Source organism: Solanum dulcamara, chromosome 12 (assembly GCF_947179165.1).
Source record: "Solanum dulcamara chromosome 12, daSolDulc1.2, whole genome shotgun sequence".
Taxonomy (NCBI): Eukaryota; Viridiplantae; Streptophyta; class Magnoliopsida; order Solanales; family Solanaceae; genus Solanum; species Solanum dulcamara.
The window spans coordinates 66712307-66724031 of NC_077248.1; the positions used below are offsets into that span (position 1 = coordinate 66712307).

Consider the following 11725-nt stretch of genomic DNA (forward strand, 5'->3'; position numbering starts at 1 on the left):
AGTTTCCTAAGTATTTAACTTGTAGCTAGTGTTGGCATGCGTTGTTGGCTGCCCTGCATAGCAACTTCATGTTTTTTGTTTAGTGGGAAAAACAGTTGTTTTTGGTTCAATGAAAAATGAGATCACTTATCACTTGAACCGAGCGTATACCCTCACCACACCCCAATTGGGAGATTACATTAGGTATGACGTTGAAAAATGGGATCACCTTCAATCGTGAAGACTCGGAATCAGACCTGGACAACTTCAAATGTTCAGGTCTGAAGTTTGGGACAGTCAAGTCCAACTTCAAACCTAATGATATGATTTTATAGTTATAGAATTGTATATGACATGTTTTAGAATACAAGATTCAAAGTTATTTTTTCTTTCTTAAATTCTGTGCCCCAACCAAACACTTGATGTTAAGGCTGAAGTAAAGCCAACCTACCCATGAAAGTAAGAAGTCATTTAAAAACCAAAAAAAAAATTAGAGTTAATGTACATTTTTCTATTTCTAAAATGTTCCAACATAAAGCAAAAACATCCCTCTGATCGAATACCAAAAAAGTAAAGTATGGATACAGATGAACTACTTTACACTTTTAAAAAATTTGGTACGTCAGAAAGACTAAATAAATTACTTAAAATATCTCATAAGCTACATGGATTGAATCAACAAGGAGAAGAAACTCCATATCTTTGAACGGCAACTCCCAGATTATCAAATCTTCTTTGCTCAAACACATGTATAATGAATCACAAGCAATTCCTGACAATAAACTATCTTCCAGGAAGAACATCCCTAAATGAGAAATCATGGGGCGGACCTGCATATCAACGTTTTATACATCAGTAACAACGATTAAAGTTTTCTTTTCTGAAAGATCAAATTTAGATAACATTAAGTTAGCTCAATTGGCAAAGGTTGAGGAACTTGTATGTCCAGTATTTAAGTGGAGGGGTAGAGGGACGGCCCCATCAACCCCGAGTTACAAAGGATGTTGTTGGCCCAAATAGTTGTCTCCATTTGGATTTCTTGGTCATCTAAACAATGAAAAAAATAAGAAAAAGTCACGCACAGCTTACCTTCTTGTGCACCTAAAAGGTAAAACGGAAGGTGAGAAATCATTTTAGTTCCCCCTTCACTCCAATTCACTGTGCCAAGTTTCTGCTTCCCTTTACTTGGAGATTCACATGTGCCCAAGATAGACAAACATATAGCAGGTTCATTCATCAGACCCAAATAATCACGTGCTCGTTTCCACACCCTTGCATCTGAGATTCGCGAACGTGCAACCTGTCAACCAGATTGACCAAATTATTAAGCTTAATAATCCAAATTCTAGGAGGCATTTTACCACCATGATCAAATTGCTGCCATGAAAGACTATTTTTCTCTGGAATGTAATAGCTTACACTAACCTTTGTCAAGGATACACGGGCCCTGGGCACCAGTTCACGGTGATATGTGGCAAGCTTTGCAATGGCAGTCACAACGAAACATAATAGCCTTGATTGCGATGATTTTCTGGATTTTGTAGAATCAGACCCAAGAGCTGATTCACGCAAACCCAGACGGCTTTATCAGCAAAAGGCAAACATAAAAAAATCAGTAAAGAGTGGTATCTCAAAATGAATCTTTGATGTTGTGCAAACCAATCAATTCACAGTCTTACCTTGATGAAAGATTTTCATAGAGAAGTAATTCCAAGCTCTCAAAGAGTTCACGAGCAGCATCTTTGTGGTCTTCACCACCACCTCCATGCTCCCCGATTGCCCAGCATAGTTGTAATGCCAGTTCAGTCTAGAGAAAAGTTTAACTTCAGTCAATTCTTGCAGGTTAAATGACAGAGAGAATATGTCTTATTGTGACTTGGGAAAGAAGGTCCAGTCACCTTCGTCGGACTATCATAAGCTTCTCCAAGTCTGTCCACTATAGGCTTCTGCACAAACATAAGGGTGGCTGTGAGCACATGAAATCGAGGAAAAGGGAAAGAATGGGGTTAGCGGGTTTTATGATTCATTGAGAAGAATTTAATTATAAAAAGTTATGAGATGAGATATGGGCAAAATCAAAGACACAGAAGATGCGCTGGTCATGCAGGAATGCACTTTATTACCATTCTATCCATCTCGATTTTGAATTAATATACAGATTAAAGGTGAGGATTCACTAGGAGTAATTAAGACAATACCTTCAGAAGTGCAATGAAACTGGGAGATCGATTAAAGGCAGCAAGCATGAGCTCTAAGATCCTCTTTTGAACCTACAAATATGTGTAGGAATGTATCACTAATTAAAATCAAGTACACTCAGACAATAAAACCCCTAATCTGATACTGTGCAAAGGTGACGTCAACCCAAAAGGCCCCAGCATTAGGAGAAGGATCCTTCTATAAGAGACCAACCGTAACTAGACCGTTCAAAAATGCTCCCCTCTTCCTTTCTATCTTCCTTGTATCAGTGAAATTCTCCTCTTTCTAAAATTCTAAACAAGGTTGGAATTATATTTCCATTACTAGACACCATGGTTCATTGCATGGATATCAGTTTTGATATAAACTCAATGCCTTGGAACAACTCTCTGACTCAAAGAAAAGTAAACTTCATTTTTAAGAGGCATGAAAACAAGAAGCAGGGCAATCTGCTCCACTGGAAGGAGTCACGTATAGTGTACCTCTGCTCTACAGGAAGGGAACACTAATCCAAGTACCTTTAAAATTACATAGTAAAATAGAAAAATGACACTGCTAATTTATAGGGCTACCATAGGGGATTTCTCCAATAGAATATGCCTCATCAACATGAAAATACATATGAGAAGGCACTCTTCAATTTATCTACATGAACTTAGATACCTCGTACAAGAATAACTTTTCTGGAAATAGATTGGAATATCTTGCCATAAGTAGGGGAACCAGAGCACAAATAAGAGCTGCAACAAAAATGTTATGAATCAAGCTCTTCATAAAGTTGCTTCCTTGTTTATTTAGAGAAAAAGCTCCCCTGCATAAATGGATGGAACTAACAATCATTGACTTCACGGATCGCTTCAGCAGTATACATATCAAACAGCCGAGGTGCCATTCTCAGTGCTTGTTTCAGCCTATCAGACATAGACGTGCTAACTGCTGCTTGTAGAACCACAGCTACTGCAGGAGAAGCCCAATGGCGTTCCTAAAGATCAAGAGAACCATGAAAGATTCAAATTAGAAAAACTTGGTAAGATAACTAACTATAGGATGATCTAGTAGATGATATCATCAAAAGAAGCATCTATTAACATATTGGAAGTGAGGCATTGTTATGTGCACTTTTTTTTTTTAAACTGGTAAAATTACATTGTTATGTGCACTTTTTTCTAGCTTAATAAATGCTAGTGGTTTTACTCGGAAGTCTAGTCTCTCTTTTAATAGCATGCAAACCTGCAGCAATCTAGAGCTTACGACATAGAAAAGACCATACAGCTAGACCATCATTCTCATCCTTGAGAAGCTCAAGAAAGAGTGGATCAGCTACTGCCATTGTGGAGCTATCCTCAGATTCAGAGTCCGCTCCTCCATCTCCTATGGTTGATCCGGTATATGCTTCATCCATGAGTGCTAGCAACATCTGTTAACAAGAGGAATTTCCTCAATCATATCCCAAATTTGGAAATTTCAGTAATTCATAATTCAGATGAGCAAATAGTAACCTCTGGAGCTGTACTCTTCTGCATTGAAGCTATGCTACTGCCAACCAATGATCCTGAACTCTTCTCCACCTTTTCCAGTGCCACAACCAATACTGGAAAAATGAAGAGAAGGTCTTATACTAGCATAAAAAGAGGAACACCTAGAATGCACCACTAATGGATCTTTATGGCAACTTGATAGAACAACAGTTTCAAGTACAAGTATCCCAACTCTTTCGACTATTATTTGGTCGGATATCACTTTGCAAGATCAAGCATAAGTTTTCTGGAACAATTCAAAGAGTAAAATCACAACCCCTGATCTTATCGTTAAACTTTTTTTCTCCTTTGAGGTAAGGATGAGCAAGAAAGCCATAAAGAAACACACTCACTAGGCAAGTCTACGATTGATGGAAACAGTGGAAGAAATGAGCCCTGGGAAATCAAACCAGGAAATACTCTACGAAATGCTTTTTCCAATCTGCATGGATGACCAAAAGTGCTTGTTAAGTGCAGTTTCATAAACATTAGCCATTGGATAAACAGGAAAATAAAATAAAATGAAATAATGTTAAGGAGAAACTAGCTGAGAAAAGGTGCTATACATTATCCTGTCCACTTACAGCCTGCCTCTTTGACAGTTGATTAACTATCATATTATTTATCTCAGCATAAGTACACCAAATAGTCCAAAATATGAGACATCAAATGTTGCAAAGTGTCCATTCATGACATGGATTCACATGCTGGAAAAGGTAGGAGGGTCTCACAAGAGTCAATTTCTAAAGCTGCAGGACACATGAGATTAAGCAAAACTCCTGCAATCATGGAGAGGACACTACATCTATGGATGGAAAATCAAATTTGGCAGAATACGGTTAACTATATAACTACAAATAAGAGAAAGCACGAACACCAAATTTTAGGTTACATATGGAAGTCATACTCAAGTCCAACATGCCAATGGTTAGGAGCCAGGACATGTGGTTGACACTTCCCTATACTTCTATTTATTTTTTTCTAAAGATTCAGACAATTCTCTCTAAATTCAGAAACTTGTATTCAACACTGAAAACTAGTTCTGAACTATTTCTTCTTTAGGGTTCAACTGGACCTATGGAATTGATACTTTTTAGGATATACAATGATTTCAATCACTTTTAGAGGACCAAGTTGCATAACAGAAAAGAAGAGAAGACTTCTGCATTAGATTTAGACCTTCAGTCGTAAGAATGTTTTCCAAAGGACTTTTAAGTATGTTAGACACTTCATATACTTCATTGTAGTTTTTCATGACTTGAATATAATGTTTATGATGTTAAAACCTGAGTTTGACAGAGTTCCCCTTCATATGTTGAGCTAACAGTAATTAATCCCTCTTTGATAGATTAAATTCATATATTAGCCCATGTGTTATTCTTTTCGTGTTTCCCTTATTTTCAAAGTTTTCATGGCTTAGTTTCTGCATCCAAACCAAAAATAGTGGTTTGATCGAGTTAGTATCTGATCCTCCTGTAAATAGCCCAAGAGGCAAGTGAAGCAGTGCTCCAAAATTTAAGAAACTCAGGAAGATAAGAATTTTGTCGCTGTAATATCAACTCTTGAAGGATGACACTACTACAATTATTAATGACCAAGAAAAAAAATTAGGAGTCCCTTCATGGGCATTCCCATCACAATTATAAATAAAGAGCCATCAATCAGCAGAAAAGCAACTTTTCAGTCCCTTCATGGTCATTGCCATCACAATTATAGATAAAGTGCCATCAATCAGAAGAAAAGCAACTTTTCAATCCCTTCATGGCATTGCCATCAGAATTATAAATAAAGTGCCCTCTACATGCATGTGCAAGAACAAGCAACAGGTTCTACTTTCTGAAAATAATTAATGGATCACTCCGTTTAAAACCGATGCAGTTGCCAAACAACAGAGCAGCAACCAATCTGCTATTATTTAAATGACAAATCTTGGTGCCATGTGGTGCAATAAAGGAAATTTATTTCAGCACAATTTACCCAACAAAAAAAAAGACAAAAACAACAACAACAACAACATACCCAGTGAAATCCCACAAGTGGGGTTTGGGGAGGGTAGGATGTATGCAGACCTTACCACTACCTCATGGAGATAGAAAGGCTGTTTCAGAAAGACCCTCGGCTCAAAAGTCACAGTCTCAAGTAAGAGAGAAGAACAATATATATAGCATAATGGCAAAAAATGAAAAGCGATGCAAATTTTACAAGACAAGAACAATAACGATAGCAAAGAAATGTGATAATCAAATGCAATAACAACACAAATATAAAGGCACATCTAGACCTACGACCACCCTAAACAGATACACGACAAGACATCATTCTATCCCTACTAGCCTTCTACCCTAATCCCGACCTCCACTCCTTTCTATCTAAGGTCATGACCTCGGTGATATGGAGTAGCGCCATATCGTGTCTAATCACCTCTCTCCAATACTTTTTCGGTCTACCCCTACCCCTCCGCATAACCCCCAAATCCAACCTCTTGAAAAAAAAAAGACAAAAAGAAGCTGAAAAAAAATAAGGATATTGTATAAAATTACTTTCTTTACAATTCAAAGCCAAGGTTTGATTAGCCAATATAAGATATAAGAGAAACAACATAGTACCATAATCTATCCATTCGTTGGCATAATTCAGTAGAATTCCCGATTTTAATTTATAAATGAGATATGATAGTAGGACTTACTTCTCCCCATTCCATGCAATTAGCTTCAGCAATAATGGGAAAAACTGCAATGTCATGAGAGATCAGATTACCGCATTTGCATGCTTCCAAGTGCATATAAACATCCAAACAAATATATAGACAAAATGGACAGTATATCAGAAACATCTCATAGGTATCAAAAACTTTTATGCAAACATCTTTTGTGAGTACATTTTATGGAAAGATCTTGTCTAAAATTAGAAACAATTTACACTACATGACCACGACTAAGAGAAGATTCAAAAGTAGTTCAGGTTAAGAGGAAACAGAAAGCTAACATGTCTATATTAGGTAAAGCCAGCATGATATGCAGGACTCATACGAATTTGCATACAACAACAACAACAACAACAACAAACCCAACGTAATCCCACAACTGGGGTGTGCAGTGGCGGAACCAGGATTTTCATCGAGGGGGTTCAAAAAAATAAGTAAACACGCTAATAGTATCCACAAATAAGCAGATCGGATCGGGTCATATATGAACGGGTCGGATCAAATATAAGCAACTAGATAAAATTCAACTTTAGCTCAACACTAACAATAAAATAGAGAAAGTACGCGTTTGACATAATATTAAAATCAATATGAGAAAATGTATTTTTAAAATTTTAATTATGGGTTCTGTCGCCGTCATTGTTGTATAAATACATTATTCAATTTTTGAAACTAAATAAGGAACACAAAAGATTATACTATCCAAAAAAATATATTAAAATAAGAGAAATAATTAAATGAAAGTTTAATAATGAGGATTTTCTTAATTCTTGATTTGTACGTTAAAGGCATATTTTTTCTTAAGTTGTGGTCACTAATCTGTAGTAGAAGGATAAGAGAATACTTTCAAAATCCAATCCTATTTATTTAATCTTACTTATAATCATATTATTCCTTAATCAAATAAAAATTAAATGTTTGACTTAAAATGAGTATGAGAGAATTTTTTTTAAAATTTTAAATATGAAAACTCAAAAAAAGTTATAACTTTTACTTAATTTTATAAAAATAGAAATTTTTTTATTGTAAAGTGTAATTCATTTTATGTTGTGCTCTAAAATATTAATGTAAAATAATTAAACACATATAATATAGTTTAATATTACAATATTGGGGTTGGACGTTTCATTTATTAAGCAAATAAAAATTAAAATTGGCTGAAACTAAAATATGAACAAGAAAATGTTGCTACCCGGGCTCGAACCCGCAGACTTAGCTCCAGAATTTGCAATTTCGTGAACCCCTTTACCACTGGACCAAGTCTTTGGCTTGTGTTTAGGGGGTTCATTATTAAATATATACTCATAAACCAACAAATTGATTCTATACATACGGTGTAATTTTTCGACGAAGGGGGTTCGGATGAACCCCCTAGGCTGCATGTAGGTCCGCCCCTGGGGGTGTGGGAAGGGTAAGATGTACATAGCTCTACCCCTACCTTTATGGGATAGGGAGGTTGTTTCCGATTGACCCTCGGCAACCCTCCTCCTTTATCCAGGCTTGGGACCGGCAGTGTGAGCAAGCTCAGTAAAATTATACTCACCCTATTTCAATCTATTTGACATAGTTTAAACCAGTACGAAGTTGAGAAAGAAAACAATATTTTTTAAACTTGTGGTCTTAAACATGTCATAATATCCTAGTGGTTATAAATTATAATATTTCTTAAACTTGTGATCTTAAACATACTATAACATTCGTGTGGCGATAAAAGCTAGTCATTTAGGGTAAATTGGGAAGTTCAAACTAAATATTTTTCAACTTCAGAAAGTTGTCATTCTTAATTTCTTATGGAACGGACTAAAAAGGAAATGTTGCCACATAACTAGAATGGAGTGATTAGCATATATCATATTTGTTAGACTGATCAATAGTGTTAGCATATTCACCATCATCAGGTTACAGGAATATGATTCATATAATCAGGGTAAAGCAATGTGTTAAAGCTGCAGATGGTCTATACTAACATGTAGAACTATTATATCTACTTTTTAATTGTAAAATTTCTTACATGCACAAAGGGATGTAGAACAGTGATATCTTTTACTAATTACATTGTTTTTATCGGTACTAAATACAGAAATAAAGGAGAGGGGGAAGGATGTTTACTTCACCTCCACTGTGTCAAAGACAAAAGAAATTACAGTGCCACATGAAGATATCAAATTTGCGTTCTTTCAAAGATGCTATTCTACTCTTTGTTACAATTGATGTCTTAAGCATTATAACCCCTTCCTCCACCCCCCACCCCCACCCCATAAATTCGAACTAACTAACAGCAACTTAACTTGAATATGTACCTGGGGAAGCAAAGTAGGAAACGAACTTGAAAACTTTTTCTTGTTTGCATTCAGAAAGTCAAGGGTTGCTTCTGCAACAATAGGATCTGCAAACTCACTGCAGTAAGCATTAGGAATTGCTTAACAAATCCACAAAGTAGAGTGATTTAATTACTTTATGTCTGATAAAATAAAAATATATCAATCTACTACATCAGAAAAAAGGTACTTCTAACTGCATGCTTATAACATATTAACACATTTATGAAAGGTTAGGCTGAAATGGAAATCATCAAAATTTTAACAAAGAAAAGTAATGATGTTCTCCCTCCCTACCGGCTTAAGCATGACTTAAAAAAGGTCCGTAAATTAGGATCAGCATCATGCAGGACCACATCTCCAAAGTCGAGAAAAAACTGAAGTATAGCCTATATAACAATGAAAAAAGACATGTTTGGAATTAGTATATATATACCTCGTCCCAGGAGGAAAGAAAAGAAAACATGATAGTGGAAATAAATGCTTACTTTGGAAGAAATAGACGTAAAGAGGCCCGAATTTTTAATCATCAATCAGAATATGAGGTAAATTCAATGCCATCGGCATGAATTCCTCAAAGAAGTGTAGAAGAAGCACTTCGCATAAAAGAATTTTACTACAGACAGTTCAAAAATTCTCTTTCAAATATTATTGTGCCCTTTATGTAAGCAACAATAAACCAGTTTAATAAATTACGTAGAGTCCAACCAAAGGTTTATGTCCAAGAGTGCAAACATAGGTATATGGAGATACATGTATACATGAGTGCCTGTCAAGTGTACCACATATACTCCTTCACCACAGATAAAGCTAGTGCACAAGAAGTTAAAATCTAACTGAAATGGTTCCACCAGCCAAGACTCAGATTCCAGAACCTTTTCAGAACTATCTGAAAAGACGGATTTGTTACATAAGGTTACTCGTGACACAGTTAACCCTTTTTCTAATAGCAGCACTAGTCCTTTTTAATATCTCTCATTGTCTTGCTGTTGTAAGTTCCACCAACATTTTGCATAATTAACTCTCTCTTCCCAGCAAACTAAATTATTTCATTTAAACAAGCAGTAATAAAGGAGAAATTTTACCTTCTCCCAACATAAGCACGTATCTTAAAATCTCTCTCATTGTGTTGCTATTGTAAGCTCCGAAATTATGCATAATTAACTGTCTCCTTCCGATAAACTACACTATTTGATTTAAACAAGCAGTAAAAAGGAAAAAAAAATTACCTTTCTTCCAAAGAAACATGTATCCAATAGACTTAATATTAAGAAGGCATATTCCAAAGTTCTAACAATTTCAACTTATTAATATGCAAAATGCAGTTAGAAGTTCAGTTCAAATAGCACACAGCATAACGTAATTAAAAATGAGAGATTTTACCTTCTTCATACAGAAACAAGTATCTGATAATCAATATGTTAAATTTTTTTGAAAGTTCTTTTAGTTTCAACTGATTAAGTAATATGCAAAATGCAGTCAGAAGTTCAGTTTAAAATAGCACACAGAATAAAAGTGAAAGCAGGGGAAAGAGTATACCAATAGAAGAAGGCCATTGGAGGTCTGAGTCTGCGAAATTGAAGAAAGACATCGCTGAAATATCCTATTCAGATGAGGATAAACCCTAGCAATCAAATCTTCTGATTTCTCACTTCTACATAAATCGCAAAGACTTTTGACCTGAAAATGAACAACAAAATCAACAATTCAACTGCTATGCCTCAATTCTAAATAAGTTAACATTGGCTATGTAAATCATCTACGTCAACAATCTTCTTCTACATAAGACTTTCGACCTGAAAATGAGCAACACAATCAATAATCAACTGCTACACCTCAATAAGCTAATATTGTCTATATAAATCATCTATATCAACAATCTTCTAATTTCTCATTTCATAAATCACGTTGACTTTGACTAGAAAATGAACAACACAATCAACAATTCAACTGCTACACCTCAATGAGCTAATATTGCTATATAAATCATATATCAACAATAATGAGCTAATATTGGCTATATAAAACATCTATAGCAACAATCTTCTAATTTCTCTCTTCTACATACCTCAATGAGCTAATATTGACTATATAAATCATATATATCAACAATCTTCTAATTTCTCACTTCTACATACCTCAATGAGCTAATATTGGCTACATAAATCCTATATATCAACAATCATCTAATTTCTCACGTCTAGATACCTCAATGAGCTAATATTGGCTATATAAAACATCTATATCAACAATCTTCTAATTTCTCACTTCTAATCATAAATCACAAAGACTTTTGAACCTAAAAATAAATAACACAATCAACAATTCAACTGTTATATACCTCAATTCCAAATAAGTTAATATCAGATTTATAATATCATATGTATCGATTGAACAATGTGTATGACTGCGTGCGTGCGGAGAAAGAGAGAGAAAAACTGACGGAATTGAGAAGAGAAGGATCGGAGGCAGGGTCTGTGACGAAATTGGAGTCTCTAGAACTGGAAGATAACGATCTCAGATGAAAATCGAACTCTTTGAATTTATCTTCTCCGGCCATCTATTTATCGATGCGAAGCATCAATGGCGAAACTGTTGTATACCTCTTCTTCTTCTTTTAACTAAGATGATGGCTGAAATTTTCGTTTTGCGAGAAGTAGCTTATCTATTGCATCTAATAATATTTGAGAGAATATTAAAGTACTAAATAACAATATAAATATGAAAAAGAATATAAAAGTAAACAAGACATGATAAAAGAAATTAAAAATAATTTAGATGAAAGCAATTATCTTATAGAAAAAATAGTATTGTGCTTAATTATTATTTATTTATTTTTTTAAAAAAAAGTAGCTTGATGTGGGAAAGTTTAGAGGGATTAGAACAATTCAAAATTTGAACTCTATTATAATTTGAATCATGATATTTTAGCAGGTCCTTCTTTGGCTAACACGTCGAGACCCTCTCTAGAAAGCCCTAAAAATATGCCCCTTTTCTGAACCCTAACA

At 35.0% G+C, this 11725-nt stretch overlaps 1 protein-coding gene across 1 annotated transcript; it reads right to left on the bottom strand.

Annotated features, from left to right (window-relative positions):
- Positions 1-404: 404 nt before the first annotated feature.
- On the bottom strand, positions 405-11398 carry LOC129876160 (uncharacterized). The gene is made up of 16 exons (XM_055951507.1): positions 11161-11398; positions 10257-10397; positions 9015-9106; positions 8700-8796; positions 6382-6425; positions 4049-4137; positions 3678-3769; positions 3449-3595; positions 3013-3160; positions 2842-2918; positions 2178-2249; positions 1878-1925; positions 1659-1786; positions 1405-1561; positions 1069-1279; positions 405-809 (listed from the first exon to the last, which is right to left on the bottom strand). Exons 1-16 carry the CDS (start codon positions 11275-11277, stop codon positions 763-765), a joined length of 1707 nt encoding a protein of 568 aa, XP_055807482.1. The 5' UTR covers positions 11278-11398; the 3' UTR covers positions 405-762.
- Positions 11399-11725: the final 327 nt, after the last annotated feature.